This window comes from Suricata suricatta, chromosome 10, assembly GCF_006229205.1.
Source record: "Suricata suricatta isolate VVHF042 chromosome 10, meerkat_22Aug2017_6uvM2_HiC, whole genome shotgun sequence".
NCBI classification, from domain to species: domain Eukaryota; kingdom Metazoa; phylum Chordata; class Mammalia; order Carnivora; family Herpestidae; genus Suricata; species Suricata suricatta.
Genome location: NC_043709.1, coordinates 65,378,074 through 65,399,645, shown reverse-complemented (window position 1 = coordinate 65,399,645; position 21,572 = coordinate 65,378,074). Strand labels below are relative to the sequence as shown.

The 21,572-nt window shown below is 40.2% G+C and overlaps 1 protein-coding gene and 1 pseudogene across 3 annotated transcripts; one reads left to right on the top strand and one right to left on the bottom strand.

The window, feature by feature from the left end:
• Positions 1-839: 839 nt before the first annotated feature.
• ASB8 (ankyrin repeat and SOCS box containing 8) lies at positions 840-8,933 on the bottom strand. Of its 3 annotated transcripts, none has more exons than XM_029953369.1 (4): positions 8,820-8,933; positions 6,035-6,198; positions 4,492-4,596; positions 840-2,653 (listed from the first exon to the last, which is right to left on the bottom strand). In XM_029953369.1, exons 2-4 carry the CDS (start codon positions 6,161-6,163, stop codon positions 2,021-2,023), a joined length of 867 nt encoding a protein of 288 aa, XP_029809229.1. In that variant the 5' UTR covers positions 6,164-6,198; positions 8,820-8,933; the 3' UTR covers positions 840-2,020. The 3 variants fall into 3 exon arrangements, with proteins under 3 accessions (XP_029809229.1, XP_029809230.1, XP_029809231.1); XM_029953370.1 differs by having other exon boundaries at positions 6,035-6,194; positions 8,820-8,904; XM_029953371.1 differs by lacking the exon at positions 6,035-6,198 and having other exon boundaries at positions 8,820-8,928.
• Positions 8,934-9,518: 585 nt separating this feature from the next.
• LOC115305234 lies at positions 9,519-21,335 on the top strand (annotated as a pseudogene).
• The last annotated feature ends 237 nt before the right edge of the window (positions 21,336-21,572 follow it).

Genomic DNA, 21,572 nt, shown 5'->3' with positions numbered 1-21,572 from the left:
CTGACAACTCAGGCTTCTTCCTTCTCATCTCTTCCCCTGTATTCCTTCCTAGATGAAAAGCAGACCCCATTTGTGGGGAGACATGCATATTCTGAAAGCCTGGGAAAGAGTCCCCCAGTCTTGGACCTGGTTTGGTGGGTTGGCTGAAATACTGCTTGAGAAAGCAGTCAGTTCTTACTCAGCTCAATTTGTTTTCTATTCCATAACAATAGCATCTTCCTCATTAGCGAAGTGACCATGTAATGCAGTTGGTCTTCAGGAGTGAGACTACAGATTTTACCCAAATTGACAAGATGGAGCCCTGTTGATGCCAAGTTTAAGGACAGCCTTCGATAACCAGATCCTGGCTCTCAGCACAAGCATACATACCCCTCCCAACCCAGTTTCCTCACTTGCTTGATGAAGCAGGAAGAGGTTCAAGGTTTTACCAGCAGTGGGGGTGGAAGGATGGTCTCTTAATATATTGCTTCTGCTGGCTGTCCAAAGTATTACCTCTACACCCTGAAAATGTTCTGAACAGTAACCAAGAAGGCTTGTCAGGAGTCCAGAATTCAGGCAGCCACATGCTCTTTGTGCAGTTCGTTAAGGGGAAGAAAAAATAATAGTAAATATTAAGTGCTGTTATCACTGCATCCTCAAACCAGCTTATGAGGGAGGTGGTCACAGCCCACTTCAAAGTTACAGACAGTGGGGCTCCAGGTGATTAAATGTGGAAAAAAACAGGAACAGTAGAAATTGCCAAACTTGCTTTTAGAAGTGTTTATTTCTTTTTTTTCAAGTGAGCAACAACAAAAAAACACCAATGGCAAAAGCAGACATTTTTTCAAATTAGCCGTGTCAGCAGATTTCAGTCATTTTTTTATTTGTACTTCCCAATCAGTTTAAAAAAAAAGTTTTTCAAACTTGCATCTGGGTCATCCAAGATAATAACAGCTTGATCTAGTTTAGGAACATGAAAAGGAAGTATGTTGTTGACGAAGTATGGTTGACTAAAACAGTTCTTTTTTGAGTAGGTGGGCCGTCTCAAAAGAAGCTCTTACAATGTTCTTTCCCCATGCCCTGGCCTCCCCCAATGTCTTGTATGAATCAGTAAATAGCAGTTTCCCAAACAACTGAAAGGAAAATAACTCCAAACTTAGTCGCATGAGCTCCCTAAAGGGAAATGAAGATGACCCATGGGAAAATGCAGCCCGGCCCATCTCCTCCCCTGCTAGAGCAAACACCTTCATCGAGGTGCAGGGCACCTGCTAAGCCCATTGGAGCAAACTGGCTTTCACGAAGAGAAAGAGCTGCATTCGCAAAGTTCTTAGGACTTCAGTTCTTAGGACTATTCAGAACCTGCTATTTCTTCTACTATGTGGAGACAGCAAGAAAATGTTAGTTCTGAAATAACACTGCTGAACTACTGGAACCCTCAGGCACACCCAAGGAAAAGAGGCAAAGACTGCTGTGTCCTTTGATTGGGGGCGGGCCAGACCCGTCTGCATGCTCCAGGACCTGGCACTCTAGGAATACCATCCAGCCCAACTGTGGATCAGCACACTGTTTGAGCTTGTAATATCTTCATCTTTGGGCCACATTTGTTAGCTGGAGTTTTCTTAGACTTCTTCACTGCCCAGTTAAAATGTTTCTAGTGGGATTCTTCTGAAATGTTAATCATGTTCTCAAAGGAAAACTAAACACACATTCTTTAAATACTCTTCATCTTCCTAGAGAATTTAGTTGCATTGTTGACTTTTTCCCTAAAGGGGAGGGTAGGGGGAGACCTTTTTGTTTGCAGGGCACAATATAAAAAGCCAAGTAAGCAATAAACAGAAAACAAAAGTGAGGGATTTTTTTTTTGGTTGGTTGCTTGGTTTGGGGAGGGAAGATGGTGTGGAGGTTACTGTTGTGACTTGTTGCCTCTAAATACAAACCACACAACAGGAACAACTGCTTTTCCTGTTTTTCAAGACAAAGAGACAGTACCACAGGGAAAAATCTCACCCGGAGTTGCCTGCCTGGTGCAAACATCTCGGGCCTATTCCACAAGTAACAGGTATTCCTTTAGAGAGGCTGGCAGTGGAAGGCCCTTCACTGCATCTGGCAGATACTGGAGTCCCAAACTCCGGCGCACAGCATAGCGAGACAGTGTTTTTAGAGTTCCTGGGGCTGAGCACAGAACAGTCAGTTTTTCACACAGCTGCTGGTCTCTGGCCACTTCCCGTGGCATGGTGCCATTCTTCCTTAATTCAAAGTGCCCAACGGCTCTGTGGAGAAGCTCAAAGCAAGAGTCTTCTTTCTCTGTTCCGAGTCCCCTGACTAGTAGAGCCACCAGGCGGGAGATGGGCGTCTGGCCTTTTAGGTTGATGACTCTGACTTCGGCACCGTAATCAAGAAGGATGCTGACGCTCTCCAGATTTCCCTTCATGGCAGCCCAGCTGAGCGGGGTATCGTTGTTATAATCCAGGGCATTGACAGAGGCCCCACTCTCCAGTAGGGCCCGCACACACTCAGCATTGTTCTTAAAGGCTGCCCAGTGAAGTGGGGTGTCTCGGTTGCCATCCAGTGCATTGGGGTTTGCACCATACTCTAAGAGGACCTCCACACAAGCTTCATCTTTCTCAGCTGCATAGTGGAGGGCTGTTCGGTTGTAACCATCCAGGGCATTCACCTGTAAAGACGGAGGAACTCTATGACAGTAGCTAGACTACCGACAGGAAGACGGGTGGGCAAAAGAAGCCTGCGTGTGTTTGTCCACTATCTGTGTTACGTCAAGTTCTGAATATGAGAGTCAACAAGCAATTTCCAGGGAGTCTTGGTGATCAAGATGGAAAGAGGTCAGGAGCTTCAGAGCAAACAGGAGGGGAGCTGTGTCAAAACAACCAGCACTCTATTATGTGCATTGATCTGCTGGTCTGCATTACTTAGGATTTTGCCACTACGTTCTTGTTTACTATTCACTAGGATCTCTACCATGGGGTAAGGGGTAAAGAAAGAGAAGATGAAGTCTAAATCCTTGTAACTACTCTGGAAGATATTATTGGAAAGTAGCTTCAATACATTAGCCAAAGTAAAGGTTTTGAATTATTTTACTTATCCCAACTCACTCTATCCTGTAGCTAATGGCAACCAGAATGAAAAATAAGAGGCCAAACTCTGCCCATGTAGTTTTGCTGTGTTCTTCAGTCCTACTGAGAAGCTCGAATTGTTAATCCAATCAGCCTCTGGCAAAACTGTGCTGTGGAGTCATAAGAGAACCTTGATAAAAGCATGTGAAGAGAACAGCACAAATCTTCCAATACTGGAAAAGCATCTGACTTGCCAAAAATCAGCATTACCTATAGTTTGCAGGCTGCAAAGACTTCAAAACCCAAACTTATAACTAGCATAATATCTTCCCCTATAAAATGCAATAGGAGTAAGCTGAAATATTTAACTGAGTTCAGCTTTCTATTTAGCTAAAAAAGTTTCTGCCCCCCTGGGGGATATTTTTCATCACTGACATTAAATCACTGGCTTTCATTTCAGGGTACTCACAAGAGTTATGTAACAGATCATGACAAGTAGAGAACAACATGGCTGTGGGGAGACAATGGTGCTGCGGGCTGGCCCCTTAGGCTTACTGACCAGTATGTTTGGGGCCTGCACACCGGCTTCACAGCATGTCTGATTCCAATTAGCGCCTTAGCACGGGCAACTTCCAGATTGCTTACAAACAGTCAAAACTGCTTATTTATTTACTCACTTAACAAGCACGTACTTGGCAATTACTAGACGCCAGTGTACTAAACACTTTACAGCCTTATGAAGAAGAGACCACTGTCAACCCCATTTTACAGATGGGAAACTGAGGCAAAGAAAAACTTGTTCAAAGTCACACAGCTGGAAGTGACAGAGCTGGGATTCAAATCCATGGAGTCTGGCTCCAGAGTCTACTCTTTTAAACATTCATTATACCATGCTGCTTCTTGCGGATGCCAATATAAATTAATCTAGGTTTCTTATCTTAAGATACACTAAAAAGACAGGAAGAGGATACAATAAGCGGAAAATAATTATTGGGCAGAACAGCACAGGTAGCCCAATCCTGAGGAATGGGTTACCTAATGACATTTATCTCAGTGGTATGAGAAATACATGTCTGGTAGCAAGTGTCAAATGGTTTAGATTTAATCACTTCAGGGGCCTCTGTACTTAGAGATCCTGGACAGTCAACCGGCCATGAGAGGACTGAATGGAAATGCAAACAACCCCAGAAAGAAGGCTGAGAGAAAAAGGGGAGATAAAACTCCCTCTTCCTGGATCCAGGGACAACTTAGGAAAGAAAGGCAAAGGAATGAAATCCTTTGGATCACTGTATAGATTTGGCAGTACAGTCTGCTTTAATATTGGCTATGCCAATGGTACCACGGGCTAGAAGGTAGAAAGAGATGGGAAAAGTGAAATTTTAAGAAAATGTGAAGCGCAAGTTTTAGTGGATCATGAGTGTGACAGTGTTAAAAACATTACCTCAGCTCCTTTTTCCAGGAGTAACTCCACACAGTCAGCATCTGCCACCATGCAGGCGCAGTGCAGGGGCTTCAGTGTGCCATGGGTACAGTTCACATCTGCTCCCTAGGGGCAGAAGGAAACTTCGGTCAGTGTGCTTCACTCTGGCTCACTGAGGAGGAGACTCAGAAAGGAGTCCAGGGTGGAAGAGGGCTCTAGCTCTGACTGTATTGGAAACACACTACTGGTTCTAGTTTCTAATATATATTAAAATAATATAATGTTAATATCCAAACAGAATACACTGAAGATGAAAGAAACTGTCAATTCCTTAGATCAAGTTACTAAGATTTTCCACAAGGTAACTTGTCAGATGGCCATCTAGGCATCACTGAGGACACCACCTTATGTGTAAAAGCAGTGGGAAACTTATCACCAGGCAGGAAAGCTGGGAAAGCCACCCACTTTCTATGGTAGCATGCTCTAGAAACGTCAGGAAAGTGAGTCTGTCAGACTGGAACCAGGAGACCTGGCACGCTCTTTTTGCCATTCCACAGAGGACCATCACTAATAGTAAGGTCTTCTTAATGTTATCTTTTTGTTTATGAACATCTTCAACGTAGCCTCTTAGTATGGGCATTCTCTGCCATGTGCCCCCTGTGGAGATGGCTCTCTCAAATGTGATGAAAGGAGATGGAGAACTTACAGTCAGACCAAAGGCGCTGAATGACTCAGCAGCAGAGCTAGAATTAGAATGTGACAAACTTCCTACTGCTGAACCCTCTGCTACCACTTTTGCTGAGAACAAGCTAATGCTGTATGACTATTTCTTCTCAACGCTGCAGCACGCAACTCCAAAGCAGCTATAAAGCTCCAGGCTGTAAATAAGGATTCCACTGTTGTTGAAAACAATGTACAAAAGTAACCAGCTGGATGCATTTTCTAGTGATCAAAAAATTACCCTGTAACTTCTCTTCAACAGGAATAATACTCAGGAAAAGAGCTCAGAGACCATCTAGGATACTAGGCATATAACAATTGCTGAATAGCAGTGGTTAAAGATGTTAAGAAGTTTTCTTAAGTCAGAAATTACCGTGCATTTAAGGGTTGACATTCCTTACAGAATTAGAAGTGGTAACTGTTGTTAAGATAGATGGCAAGTAATATCTCTCCATGGGATTATTATAAACCACAAGGATTTGAAAACTACTTCTCCTTTGCTCGTTTCCTTCCTCCCTTAGAACATGTGTAGGAAACGTTGAGCTTGCTGGATCCCATATGCACCATATCCAGACAGATTTTTACAAAGAATGTGAAACTAGGGTTATCTAGAACATATTTCCTGAAGCAAAATATCAGATGAACAAAGTGAAAGGGAGAAGGAAAGAGAAGCAAAACACAAGGAAAATGTATTTTCATCATCAAGTTAATTACATAAGAGGACTGTAAAAACTCCTCGTGACCTTGTGCCGAGTCAATGCTGCAAACCGTAATCTAGTTCGATTCCCCAGGAACTTTGCCGCTCCACCTCCCAAGGTACTCTCCCTCGGTACAGCACACTCACCCCTCTGATGAGGTCCTCTACATTATCATGTGGGAAGGAACGAATGGCAGCGATTGTTCGGATTAAGCGTTCTGAGAGAGAGTATTTGCTCTGAATGCTCTGCATAATATACCACATACTGGAACTCATCAAGGCTCAGAGTATGTTCACATGCTCCAAACTGCCTGAAACAAAGAAGTTTTAGGCATACACAATATCACTGAGCACACCTGTCGCTGGGATTAGGAGTTCTCTTAGGCCCTCCCAATAGTAAAAGTAGATTTCAAAGAGATCAATGATTAACCAATATTTTTTTTTAACCGCAAAGAAGTATTTTACAGTAGTTGCTTAGGGAGCTGAGTAAACCTGTACAAAAATGCTCTGACCCTCAGCTCTTCAATTCTACTCTCTGAACTAGTCTGGAATGAGATTTCGCCAAGAGGCCCCAAGACCCTCATGGAGCTCTGTGTAGCTTACAAACAGGACCAGGCAAGGAAGGGGATTTTTTTAAAGGCTGGAGTTGTCACAAAAACATTCTTTTCCTTATCTAGATTTTGTGGTCTTTATGATCAGCATCACCTTTAGATCACTTGTTACATTTGGCCCTGCAATATGCTTATGTTCATATTGTTTCTCCTCAGAATTATAATCAATGAGAAGGCAAGGTGCCTGTCTTCTTCTTCTTCTTCTTTTTTTTTTTTTTTGGTCCATGTAAGGCCAGTCACAGAGGCTCACAAAAAATAGGTATTTCATAAATATTGGTTGATTGACTGAAGGGTAAGAAGTGATCGATACCTGTGAGAAGAGGGGAAAAGGCTATGGAACCAATACATCTGTGTTAACAGTGGCAAGGCATCTGTGAAACAGTTTAAAATGTCTTCAGCAAAGAAAAAGATGGGAAATATTTGAAGTGATATTCATAAATAAAAAAAACTCAAAAATATAATTAGTCACATATATAATATTAGAAAAAATTCAAAGTTCACACCAATGACATATGCATGTAACTGTAGGAAAACAAGCAGATTTAAGAGTGCAAAATCAATTAAATTTTTTAATAACTGGCCATTCATGACAACTGAGAAATAAATTTGGGCAAATATTATGTTCAAACCACAATATGATAGAGGGTTCTAGCATGGAAAAGAACATAATGCAATATACTTAAATTTAACTGATAGAAGTTTTGGCTGTATAAGAGCCATATAGTAGCTGGGAAACACTTAAAATTACAGCAAACAAGGTGAAGCATTTCCATGAAAAAGCATATATCAAAAACTGTAGAGAAAATATAGTATGCACCATCAGCTCTGGAGGTGTGACTGCATAGGAATATGTGTTCCTATTGAACTATAAGCTCCGTGGGGGGATATATAGTTTTATCTTCAATAGCTCCTGACACATGACAGGTTCTCAATAAATATTCATTGAACTAATGTAAAGATTATTACTTTAGATCCTTAAAAATTCAAGACTTGGACAATCAAAAATGTTATGTATTGACTTAGGCTAAGCGAAAAAACCTGAAATGATTTTGGTCATTTGACACTATATAATTTTTGCCTTTTGTAATGGAGTATCCCCTTATACATTATGCAATATATAATAAATTTGAATAGTTTCTCTTTTGCTAATCAGTACCCATTTATCTGTTTAACCTATATACAGTATTAATTAACAGAATGCAAGTTAAAAATATTCAGTTCATAGGTATCAATAATTCATATTGGGCATTCTTCTCCCCTATGTTCTTTTGAATGAATAGGCTTACATGTACACCTGTTTATATGTCTCTCTGAAATTTTCTAGATAATTTAGACTTGGCATTCATTTTAATCTAACAGCCACTAAATTCAGACAAGGGTGTGTATCTTATACTTCCTTGTTGCAAGGAAAAAGGAGAAAAAAGAAAAGGTGCATTTGAACCAGAGATTCTAAGAATGGGGGCAGAAGACAGAGCATCTAAAGTGGAAGGCTTAGACTGGACTGGTTCTGTTCATCGTTTCTGGGCCATGAGAATCTGAAGAAACTAAAGCCTGCAGTCATTTTCGAGGCTCTCTTGGGACTCTAGGCTAAGACCTCCTAAGTCAGGATATGACCAGTGGTCTTTTGCTGCTGCACCGAAGCTCCCGGTAAAAAGTGAAACTTCGGGGCACATTGACAACATGCACTGTCGGGAAGGGTCAAGGAAATGTAAACTTGACCTATCTGCGGACAGCGGCCCGTGTGCGGTTTGACCCTAAGTGGCCCCTTTCCTCTGTTCGAACTAAGAGTCCTCTCACCACATTCTCTTTCACTTCGGATCCAAAGAAAACACCAAGGGGGTACTCTACTGCGACGCTAGAAGCACAGTGGAAGAGAGGCTACATTCAACAGCTCTGGTGCTAGTGACGCCTCAGCTTCCGTCCAAGCCGAGAGACCCTCAGCCCAGCCAGAGGCGACCCCAACCCCACCACACCTGCTGGGGGGGGGGGGGGAGGGCTCGCAGCTGCCACGACTTGTTGAGGCAAAGGGCCGAAGGCCAAGGACACGACATGAGAGGACGTGTAGGGTCACTTTGCTCGCGGGATGTGAAAAGATCGCAGCAACCCCGGCAGGTGTCCCGGAGCGAGGAGGGTCGCGCAGTCTACACCGGTGAAGCCCCGGAGGTTAGCCAACCCCCGCCCTGATTTCCCCAAGGCCGGGAACCATGTCTCTGCCGCGAGGACTAACGAAACCCGAGAGGGGAGTGGAGGGGTTACTGGATGTGGTGCCACGGGTTAGGGAAACTGGCTGCAGGCAGTCCCGCAGCGAGGGACGCACTCACCGAACCTCGGAGGCAGAGCTGAGTGGTGAAAGTGGCTGTCAAGTTGTGACCCGGAAGCAGAAGATAGCGTCTCCAGCTGGCTTCACTGTTTACAGGATATGAAGAGCGATTGGGATGGGCTCCCGCACACCGGCCAATGGCTGCAGGCGGGAGGCGCCTGCGCACACTCGTGAGGCAGCCTCGGTCCTACCCTGGCATAGTTAACAGGTTACTTTTTTTTCCCCTGCCCGAGGGTTTGTGCGCAGGCGCAATGTGGTGCTGTCGACCATTCCCGGGGACTCCGGTCCGCAGCTGTAGGCAAAGAGCTCAGCAGCCCTGGCTATCGGGTCGAGTCTGTGGGGCTGCGCTTTCGTGGGCCAGGCCCGTAATGGGTCCTTCCGTGCTCTCCGCTGCCTCCCACGGTCTCCGACTGAGATCGGGCCTGGGCACCTCATTTCTGTACTCGCTATACTGGTTCGGTTGCTTAGGAGACTAAACTGTTAGTAAGAAGTGTCTTTGGAAAATAAGAGAGACTTCCATCATTATTCATCATACTGGAACGCATATATGCTCTTTTGAACATGGATACTGTCCTAGATACTGTCCACCCTCCCTCAAAGGGAACTCTACCGAAGATAACCACCCAAGAGGTGTAGTAGCCCAAATGTTGAAGACTGAAAAAGATATACACGCTGACAATAACCCTTCCCATCCAGAGAGATGCTGCAACCTCTCAGTGATGTACTTCTCATGCAAACCATCAACGTTGGAAGCCAGCACCACGTACTGGTGCAGGTAAAGAGTGAAGAAGCCTACACAGGCTGACTCTAAGTGCTGCGATCTTTCTGGCTGCCTGTTTAACCAAGAACGCCCCAACACCTACTCCCCAAAGCTTGTTCTAAGCAGCATAGTCAACCAGCTTGAGAATAAAACAGGGCCCAGACAGTTCATGAACATCAGTGAGGGGATGGTGAACTAGAGAAGTTCATGCCTTGTCTGAGGAGTAAGCCTCTTCTGAGTTCCAAACGAAAACGATTTTTGCCATGCTGGAATGTGTCCCCCACGTTCTGCCACTCTGCTGTGGTGAGGTTGTTCAGTTTTCAAAAGAGCGCTGAAATCCAGATTTTTAAAAAAGTGAATCCTCCCAAGTTGCAAATATTGGCAACATTTTTAAAAAAAGAATAATTTTGATAGCAGGCAACATTCAGCCTGTAAACCACCAATTCCATACTCTAGATTAAAGGGCTGCTTTGGTCATTGGCAGCTCTATGGAAGAAGTGCTTAGGTGTAGCCCTCTGATTGGGAAGGTTCTGGGGAGTTGAACCTGTAGCTACATATTAACTACATTGCTTTTAATTCATAGATTTACATAGAAAAGCTTGAAGGAGGGTAGACTCCCCCCACCTTCCCCTACAAGCTATTCTAAGGCATTTGATCAAATTCAGTCAGTAGAAACAGTTTGATTCTGTGCCCATTGCTTCTAAACCAGAAATATGTATTAGGCTCTAGAGAATGTTAAACCTCCAAACACAAGGGCAAGAGATACCTGTGTTGGTGCTAATCCCAAATGGAGAAGTTCATCCTGTGAACCTAAGTCCTCCCTGGCCACCAGCAGGGGCGATCATAGATAAAATCAAGCCACTACATGTGTTGTTAGAACTAACCTCAGTTCAGTTACTACCTCTCAAACTTCCATCCCTATGTCTAGAACTGTGTGAATCACATCAATACCTCAATGGCATATTCTCCCCCAAATCTCCTTGAATCCTACTTAGCTGCGGAATTAATGAGGTGAGAGGCAGATGTGTAATAAATTCCACTGCATCATGCAGTGGGCTCAGATGTGCTAAGTCTCCCTCTTTCTATACCCAGTAAGGTGATGCTCTGCTTGGCACCATCCATAGCTTTCGCTAAGTGGAGAACAAGCTTCAGACAACTGACCTATTGAGGGGCTGGTGACTGCTTCTCTGGCCTTCATTTTATTAAATATAGGTCTAGTGAGTCTACCACTCTGTCTCAGAAAACCCACTGCACAAAAGAAGGAGGTCCCATGTGTACACAGAAGAAACGATGGGTCAAAGGACACAGTAAATGAGAAGCACTGCACCTGAGGTTCGCTGCCTTGGCTGCTTTTATTCAATGTCGTATACCACCCAGGATGGTGGAAAGTGCAACCAGAGTACAGAAGGTCTCGCTTTTGTCCTGGCTCTGAGACTGATAGTTACTTCATTCCATTTCTTTGGGCATCTGTTTTCTCACTTGTGAGAGCATTGACTGAAATCATCTTTGAATATCCTTCCATTTCTATAATTCTGATAGATCTGTTTAATTCCTAAGCAAAAACTCCTGCTTCCAAAATTTTTACTCTCATCAAATGAGAAGTTTTATGACTATCATAATACTACTATATTAATGAGACCAGTAAAGTCTTAATTATCGGATGCCAAAGTCTACATAGGTTCCATTCCAATTTTGCTTCTTCTAGTGCCTCCTTTCTAAAGCAGGCTAAAGACAGTGCTGATTTCAAGCTTTAATTTCTAATGTCATTGGTATTATGTAAATGTTCAAGCAAACTGAAAACACTAGAGAGAATAGTAGGATGAACTCCTATCCATCATCTATATTTAACACAATAACATTCTGCCAATTATTTTAAGTCAATTTTTTCTTTGTTGTTTTGTTCAGCTTTAGGGTTTTAAATTAAACTATTCAGACAAAATCTACACTTATCACAGTTTGGGGGAGGGTTGTTTCACAGCCCACAAGTTTTTCTAAAAACTATCTCGTGTTTATTTATCCATTTCTTCCTTGAAAAAATATGAATTTTTCCCTGTGTTGTCTCTTTTCTCAACATTTCTTGATTGGTAAATCTTGAGGTATATAAATTCTGGAACACTTCCAACATCTTATAAATACAGAATGATTTGTTTCCCAGGGAGACATAGACCATCTATGCAGATTATTTCATAATGTTTCTGAGAATCCACTGCACAACCAAAGGAGGTTTCAGTTCCATTCATTCTACTTTATCAAACATTTGCTGGCACCTACTTTGTTCCAGGCTCTGTGCTCACAGTGCAGGGAAGACAGTGATGGAGAAACACACTCCCTTATTTTCAGTGGTTGGAGATGGATCTGCAAACAGTTGATTGCAATTCAGGATATTTATTTCAATAAATTTTTTACAATCAAAGTCAATGTTGAGGAACAGTTCTACTTCACAGTGAGACCAAAAGAATATTAGAGAGGAAGAGTCTGTGAAGATGTTTCTTGAGGAACAATTTGTTTATGCTGGTGCATTCACACTCCCTTCCCACCCAGAGGGAGAGGTAGTGCTGGTGCTGCATCCTTGTCCTGCAGCCCAGAGAGGGACGTCTGTGGGACCAGAGGCTTGGCAATTGTTTCCCATAGTTGTAAAACACAGAACTGCACCAGCTCGTGCCTATAATTTAAAGGCAGAGGTGGCTGCAGTGGGATCTGAAGCACTCCCAGGTTTGACAGCAGTGACAAATGTGTGAATGTTTCCTAGGACCAGACATGGGCCATATAGAAGACAGTCAGCATGGTGTCCCCTTTGGTTCATTAAAAAAGGGCTGTCTCAAGGAGTGGAGGGACCAAGTGACCAGACGTTATAGATGAACAAGCATAGGAATCCTAGAATACACAGAGGTTGTCAGAAGCAACCATCTGATTCTATTTAGGCCAAAAGGACTGAAGTGAGAGGTATCTGACAACAGGAATCTCCAAAGAACTTTTAAAAGCACCCTATAAGAAAAATTCAACTTAAATCATCTGCCAGATCTGGGTGGTACAGATCTGTCACATCCCTTAGCTGTCTTGCTTCCCACTTTCACACAGCAGGTCAAACAGCAGTTAGCGAGAGGGGGAGGAGGTAAGTTAAGGAGAAAGCTGAAGGTAGGCAGCCACCAGCCCCAGGAAGCTTTACATGGAGGGGAAGAAGTCTTAGACTTAGAATGCTTAGAATGAAGTCTGAAGTATTTGATTGCCACCTTAGACTGGAAACTTTCTAAATACCAAATCAAGACTCTTTCTTGACTTAAAGTGACTTACTTAAAGGATTGTCAGTTATCAAAGAATGAACCAAAAAGTCAGGGAATCTGCCCAATTTTTCATTCAGGGATAATTACTGGGGAAGACTATCCCTTATCCCTTCCCCATATCTTTAAAAGATGGCAAAAGCCAAAAAACAAAATGGCATTTTGATCACACCCATGAATTTTACATTCAGCATTCCAGCCCCTTCTCTATACATTTTAGTTTGTTATTTGTGATCTTTATGGATTGATTACAAATGAGTTGTGTTTCGCTTGTTTTAAATGTGTTTTGTCTCTCATACAACTTTTAGGTCATTATTTTTTCTTCTCTCCCCTGCCAATTCCAGTCCTGCTCTCAAGAAGTGTTCATTAGATGGTGTTGATTGACAGTACAACTAGTGCTCCTATTTTCAGACCTTGGCATAAACTTAACTAGAAATTTGATAATGCTGTTTTGCTTGTAATGATTGCCGCCATCGCTGTTCAACATGTATTAGTGACCAGTATCTGGGTAGGTGCCACTGAAGTGTCCCAGGTTACAGATCTGTGTGTCTTGCTTTTTGAGCTTGACAGCCACCTAACAGAAACAGGCTTTTGTAAAACTACTTTTTCTTTGGAGTGAAAAACTCCTTTCTTCAGCTGCTGGCTCCAAACCTTTTCCTGATTTTAAGTTCTATCCTCTAGAGTGACAGTGTGCTGGGGGAGAGGAATTCTGTCTTGAAGCCTCTGTAAGTGGTAAACTGAAGGCTTTCACAACAGTTTTCTGGCTTATGGCCAGAACTTATCAATTACTCTTCTGTCTAAAAATGACTCATCTTTCTTTAGGGGCCACTTGACTAATGTTGATACAAAGTTTTCCTGACATCCTTCCTAAAGAAAGGGGACTTAAGTATGAAGTAATTTCTTCAAATGAACTCTTGTCACCAGAGTGGTGGGAGTCGGGTGGGGTGAGGAGAATGCAAAGGAAGTGGCACCCTAAGAGCCAAGGAGAGAGAAGGGATCAGTCAAAATTAACAAAGTGGGGTAAGAAAAAAATAAGATCTACGTGTCAGACTAGTTAGGAAAAATAGCGTTGCTTCATTAATATAAGAGTTTTTCTCTTTACTTTGAATTTCTTCAGTTTTTAGGGCTATTGTTTATTGCATATCCCTTATTTTAGAAACATCATAATATGCAAATGCCATAGGGACTGAGTTTCCATTTCTGACAGTAGTTCTAGTTACTTTGCCCGTCTAAGCAAGTTACATTACCTAAATCTCAGTTTACTGATCTGTACAGGATGAGACTAACAACACTTACCCCAAGAGTTAATTTCACAAAACTTAAATCACACTTGTTAAAAGTGGTTACTTATAAGCTATATAAATGTTAGTTCTTATCTATGTCATCTTTGTAATATTTTGTATTTGTCTAGTCCTCCCAGTTGCACCATAAGCACCTCTAAGGCAGAGATCTAGATTTTCTGCACTCGTTTACATTTATCCAATACCTACTGTGTGCTATGGGGGAGCACACAGTAGGTATTGGATAAATGTAACAGGATTGAACTAAGGTGAACTGACCTCCCAAAGACAGGAATAGTGGAAATGCCTCTATGTACTGGTCCTTGACCCTGAGAAAGATGTCAGAAGTTATATTTAAAAGGAAATTTGAAAGGGAGCTTTGGAAATAGAGCAAAGGAAAAGAAAAAAAAAAGTTCAGAGAACTATAAGCCTCATGAAGCTTTTTTAACACTTAAACCTTGTCCAAGAGAAAGTAGTTCAGCAGAGAAAAGAACAGTATTAATGTGCAGCAGGGATAGTCTCCCAAGACATGTCAGCAGGATTAAACAAGGACTTCTTTCAGAATCTGCTCAGAGGCAGACAGGCTCCCAATATTCAAACCATTCTTTTCTTTTTTTCCTTTTAACTTTCCCCAAGGGCTCAGGGAAGTTTACAAAAGCTACTTTTTGGAAATTAGCTTTTCATTAGTATTTTATTATTTTTTGGCCCTACACTATCAGAATAATTTTAAAACATTTTGAGACTTCACAGAGAAAGAATGTCTGAGGGATTGGGGGCGGGGCAGGGGACTGCAGTAAAAGTACAAATAACAATGTTAATGATAATATGTAAATTAGATATACATAGGTACTATTTTTTCAAGAATGCGGGCAGTTACAGCTAAATCACTGAGCAAACCAAGACTGGAATAGACAACTAGAAGGAGAGATTTTAACATTGTTCAAGAAAGGGAAATTAACACAGGAAATGCTCACTTGTCTGGTACCACTGGGTGGTCCAGACTGATCTGGAGAGTTCTACCAGCAAGGAATGATTGGATTCTCTGAATCAATTTCAGGGTCTTAAGAAGCTTCCTATTAATTTCATGATTTTGTGCTCTCTTGAGGTCCATGATATTTCTAGTAGGAGTAGGTCTCCCCCTAGAGGGTAAGTAGAGAATTTGTTCCTTTAGGCTTCTTGCTCAGAGTTCAGTAAGTTCTTTGTTGGTTCATTCATGCATCATTCATCCATTCATTCAATAAATACTTATTAAATTCTATTACTGTGCTGTTCCTTGTTATAGATGCCGAAGATACAGTTGTAAATAATACCAATACGGTCCCTACCTCCGGGGAAACTATAGTGTCAGAAATAAACACTAGATAAAAAACCACCCCAATTCCCCAGATAATAATCACAATAGTGATAAGTTCTCTAAAGGAAAAGTATGGAGGATAATATGGCCTTTCAATAGAGAGCCTCTATAAGACTGGGAGGTAAAGGAAAACTGCCCTGAGCAGAAACTTGGAAAATGAATGGATATAACCAGAAAAGCTATGGATCAGTGGTAAAGGGAGCGGGCACGCCAGCGAATGGATAAGAGTATTCAAAGACTGTGAGAGCAAAAAAAGCCTAAGAAATTGGAAGACGAGTAAGAAACCATAATGATAAGGAGGCAAAGAGCACAAGTTGAGGCTGAAAAGGAACAGATGCTCTAAATCAGTCAGGGTCTTGGTGGACATGTTAAGGGTTCTAAACTTTATCCCTCCAAAAATAGGAAGCTATTGATAGATTTTTGCAAGTGACATAATCACATCTGTGTATTTGAAAGTTATTTTGAGTTTCTTTTTTTAAATTTAATTTAATTTATTTATTTTTAAAAATAATTTATTGTCAAATTGGTTTACTTTGAATTTCTGATGAAGAATGTATAATAAAAGAGTTGGAGTAAAGATTAAAATAAGAAAAATAGGAATTAAGTGATCTAGGCAAGAAGTGATGGGGACTTAGACTAGGATGGTGATCATATAAAAGGAGAGGAGTGAATTTGAAATATCTTAGGTTAGAATTAATAGGGCTTAGTGATTGACTACAGCTGAAGATGAGAGGGTACAGGTTGCCAAGAGTGATTCTTAGATTTTTTTCTATATGCTCCTAGGTGGATTGAGGAGCCATTAACAAGGATAGGAACTTGAGAGGAAACAGGCGTGTGTGTGTGTGTGTGTGTGTGTGTGTGTGTGTGTGTGTGTGTGTTGGGGGAATCTGATCAAACATCAGTTCATCAAATATTTATTAAGGCTCCTACTAAATTTCAGGCAGTGTGCTTGGCACTAGACACTGGAAATTAAAAGTGGAGGCAAGGGGCGCCTGGGTGGCTCAGTCGATTAAGCATTGGACTTCAGCTCAGGTCATGATCTTGGGGTTTGCAAGTTTGAGCCCCTCATCAGGCTCTGTGCTGACAGCTCAGAGCCTGTAGCCTGCTTCCGATTCTGTGTCTTCCTCTCTCTGCCCCTCCCCCCGTTTGAAGTCTCTCTCTCTCTCTCTCTCTCTCTCTCTCAAAAACTTTTTTTAATGGAGGCAATACAAGATTCCTCTCCACAAGAAATTTTGGCTAATGGAAGATAATGGTAATATTAATGAATTGTTTTAGTATTATGCAGCTATGCAAGAATAAGTGCATCCAATAGAAGCCCAGAAAAAGGACAACTTAGCACAACCTGGAGGGCTCAGAGAAGATATTTAGAGAAATAATAACTGAACAGAGTCCTAAAGGATTTGGGGTAAATAAGGTAAAGAAAGGTGGAAGGTTTTTTTTTTTCTTCAGGAAGAAGAAGGAATCGATTACTTGGACCAGCCTTCTGCTGAAAACAGTTAAGATATTGGATAGAATATTTTTTAAAAATCTCCCTAAAAGTATCCAAGATGTTTCAAATAGGATTCTTTAAAGACTTCTAATCCCAAATCCACTCCAAAGCACAGTAAAAGGACTTCAAAAATCTTTAATGAAATAAATATAACATTGAAACCAAAATCTAATAAGATTATACGAAATAGAAAGCTACAGACCAATCTCATTCATGAATATCAATGCAAAAATCCTAAATAAAACATTGGCAAATGGAATCAAACAGCACAGTATGTTATGACCAAGTGGAAATTGCTTTAGGAATACAAAGATGTTTCAGTGTTAAAAAATACATTAATATAGTTATTAATATTATTATATATAAGAAGAAATATTTTTGTGATTATCTCCATAGATTCTGGAAATATATCAGAGAAAATTCAAGATATATTTTTAATAAAACTCATTCTCAAAAGAGGGATAGAAGAGAATTTTCCTAATATCATAAAGCATCTTGCTTATTAGCATCTTATTATTTTTATGGGAAAACACTGGAGGCATTCCTGCTAATATATGAAACAAAACAAGGATGCCCACTATTACTATAACATCTAACATGGGGTTGTATGTATTTGCCACAGCACTGGTCAGAGAAAGCCATTAGATGTATGAGAATTTCAGATAATATGATGTTGTGTCTAGAAAATGAAACTGAAGCAATGGAAAAACTACTATAAATAAAAATGATCCAGTAAGGTAGCAGGATAAAACAGCACTTTACAGAAGTTGGTAGGCATCATACATACAGGGAAGAACCAGTAGAAAATAATGTAGAAGTGGGGCACGTGGGTGGCTCAGTCGGTTAAGCGTCAGACTAGTTTCAGCTCAGGTCACGATCTCCTGGTTTGTGCATTCAAGCCCCACATGGGCCTCTACACTGGTAGCATGGATCCTGCTTGGGATATTCTTGCTCTCCTTCTCTCTGCCCCTCCTAGCTTTCTCTCTTTCTCAAAGTAAATACACTTTAAAAAAAAAAGAAAGAAAATAACATAGAAGAAAACATAGCCATCCCATTTGCAATAGCAACCATAATTTAAAAATCCTAGGAATAAAGTTAACAAGAAATATGTAAAAACCAATGAAAGAAACTTTATAGTACTCCCCCCAAAACACAAAAGTAAACTTGAACAAATGAAAGACATACCTTAAATTAATCTGTAAATTTAATATAATTCCAATAAAATTGCTAACAAGTTTTTGGTATTTTAGTTAAATTGATTCTTAAGTTCATATGGTACTACTTTTTATAAAAAGTTTATTTTTGTATAAACAAAACTTTCCAGGCAAAAACCCTGAAAAAAAGAGCAATGGGGAGAGGCCAGTCTTACCAGACATTTGAAATACTATGAAGCGTTCATAATTAAAAGTGTAGAATTGGTACATCAATAGACAGATACACGACTGAAACATAATAGAAATCCAGTAATAAAGGAATTTAATATATAATAAAGATATTGCAAAACAATGAAGAAATGGACTTCATAATAAATGCTGCTGAGACATCAGGTATCATCTGGACATCGATAAAATTGGATTCATAGCTTATACTGCACAATAAGATAAACTCTGCATGGATTAGTTAACTGAACAAAACAAAAATGGAAACCCTAAAAATTATAGAAGAAAACAATGAATAGGAAAGTATTTCTGTGACTCAAAATCTGGAATCAATAAAAGACATAAATTCTATTACATAAATATTTTTTTTAATTGCATGACCAAATACCCCATGTAAGGCCAAAGACAAAAGTTTCACTGGACAAAATATTTGCAACTTAAGCCACAGGAAAAACTTAATCTCTTTAACATATAAAGAACTCCTAGAAATAAAAAGACACAAATCAAATATTTTCCACATGTACAAAGATACTAAGCCACAAACCTAGCTAACAAATTCATGCAAGTGTCCCTTAACGTAATAAAACATTCTACACTCATTCAAAAAAAGAAGAGCAAATCACATTACACTGAGATAGCATTTTTTACTGTGTTGGCAATAATCCAAAAGTTTGAGAGCACACTGTTGCCAAAGGACAGGGGAAAGAGACATACAGATATGCGACCATTGGAAGTGTAGAATGATATAGCCCTCAAGGAGGGGAATTTGGTACTATCTAGCAAAATTAGAAATAGATGCATTCACCCTTTAACCCAGCAAGCACATTTTCTAGGGATCTATCCTAAAAGTACATCGCACAGATTTGGAATGATATATGTGCAAGGTTATTCACTGTGGCAAAAGACTATAAATATCCCAAATGCCATTATGAGAGAGGAACTGAATAGTTAAATAAATTATAGTACATAGTAGACATAGTCAGACGGACATAGGAATATTTCTTTGCATTTCTATAAAATGATGATCACAATATATTATGTGAGGCAAAGTGAAGAGCGGTGTATGTGGTAGCTCCTTCTTGTACAAAATTAGACATTAAAGAATAATCCAGACTCCAATGACAGCGGAGGAGGTGGGGATGGAGAACCTGGATCGGGGGTACGATTGGGGGAGAGGTTCCTCTGAGTATACCTTTTAATATAATTTTGACTTTAGAATCCTGTAATTATTTTACATATTCAAAAAGTAAATTAAGTCAAAAAAGAGGGAAAGAAAAAGAGCAATCCCTAAAATTGAAAACAAATTAAATAAACCTAAGTGTGTGATTGGTAACACAACAACAACAACAGATTTCTTTCAAATAACTTTTGAAAGCAAGACTTTGTCCTTCCTCAGTGGGATATATCCTAGTAACCAAACATACTGTGCAGAATCTTAAACTTCATCCTATAATTTTATTGCTAATACTAATACTGGTATCATGAAACATTTTATGTACATTATAGGGGAAAGCAAATAAAAATAAGTTCAGTGCAAGAAGCAATAAAAATGTAAAATCAAATAAAAATTGAGTGTTTAAATTAAATCTGCAAGCTATAGGTATTCTGAAGAAGGCAATAATCCTACTGAAGAATAAGAACAAGCCGATGACTTAGAGCTACAGATGAATCTTTGAGTGGGGAACTGCAGACATCTTGGGCGGGGCCTGATGATTCCTCAGACAATTCCCGTGAAGCTGATGACATATAGTGCCCTGATGCAGAATATGGAGACTGTTCTTAATTCTGAGCATTACAGAATCACAGTTATAAGGGACCAGATGCTTGGAAGTTAAGGAGTATCATTATTTATGAAGAAAATTGTTTCATACCTTTAGACATTTTAGCTTCTGGCCAAGAGAAATGGGAATAGAACAATTTCAAGATGGGCTCCATGTAAAAGCTTTAAAGGGGGAGGGACATTTAATAAACTTATATCTGGATTGCCTGCAAACATTAATGTGCATCTGAGTATAAGGCAGACTTCACAATATACCTGTTTAGAAAAGAAAGAGGGATGCACATTACAGAATTTTACCAGTGGTTTTCATGGAAATTTCAAGGACTTGTACATTCTCTACATAAACTAATTAAGGCCTTTATCTAATGTGCTATCATTCTCTAAGCACCCAAATTTTCAACTATTCAGTGGAAATGAGATTTAAGATTCAGAAGATGAAGTTAGTCTTGGAAAGATCTCATAAAGTTAAATAAATTCTTTTGCATTCTTATACAAATTCTTTTTTTTTTTTTTTTTTGCTTAGAATAGAAAAAGGAGCAAGCTAACTAACTAAAGGCAGACTTCAGGCTGCATTATAGAAATGCTTCAGAAATTATGGATTGTGTTTGTTGGCTTAAAGGTCAACTGTAGGAAAAGATTCAGACTCAGGATTTGGGCACCACTTTGAAGGCCTTGTTTTCAGAAAAATTGATGGCAAACATGCCAGAAAGTGGGCCTACTTATGAATTCCATCTAACCAGACAAAAAATAGTATAATTATTTAATGAATTTTAAAGAATTTCTACACGTGTAAAAGAAATGAAAAACAGGGCACCTGGATAGCTCAGCTGGTTAAACGTCCAACTTTGGCTCAGGTCATGATCTCATGGTTTGTGGGTTCGAGCCCCACATCAGGCTCTGTGCTGACAGCTCAGAGTTTGGAACCTGCTTCCGATTCTGTGTCTCCCCCTCTCTCTCTGCCCTTCCCCACCTCAAGCTCTGTCTCTCCCTGTCTCAAAAATAAATAAACATTAAAAAAAAAAAGAAATGAAAAACTTCAGGAACTTGTTGCAAACTATTCATTATAGAAATGAGTTGAAATGTGCCTGTCTTTGGACATCTGAGGCTAACGAGTGGAATAGTAATGACAGTTTGAAGTCAAACTTGTTATTTAAAGCCCCTTCTATTAAAGGAGAATTATATTGTTTAAGAAAGTAGTTTTATTTTGTGATTGCATTGAATTTAAATATATAAAATGTTATCATGAGTCAAGCAATACCTTGATAATGTGACGCAAATTTTCAAGTTTAATATTGAACAAAGTCATGATTATCAAATGTAAAATTTTTTAAATTTTGGGGCACCCAGCTGGCTCAGTTGGTTAAGTGTCTGACTATGGCTCACGACATGATCTCCTGGTTTGTGAGTCTGTGCCCCACATCAGGTTCTGTGTTG

What these genes read in the sequence shown, in the direction of transcription:
- ASB8 (XM_029953369.1), bottom strand. Translation starts at nt 6,163, where the DNA reads ATGAGTTCCAGTATGTGGTATATTATGCAGAGCATTCAGAGCAAATAC. An exon ending in TAGAGGACCTCATCAGAGGG is followed by an intron (nt 4,597 to 6,034) that starts GTGAGTGTGCTG and finishes TTCTGCCCCTAG; the next exon opens with GGAGCAGATGTGAACTGTAC. An exon ending in TCCTGGAAAAAGGAGCTGAG is followed by an intron (nt 2,654 to 4,491) that starts GTAATGTTTTTA and finishes CCGTCTTTACAG; the next exon opens with GTGAATGCCCTGGATGGTTA.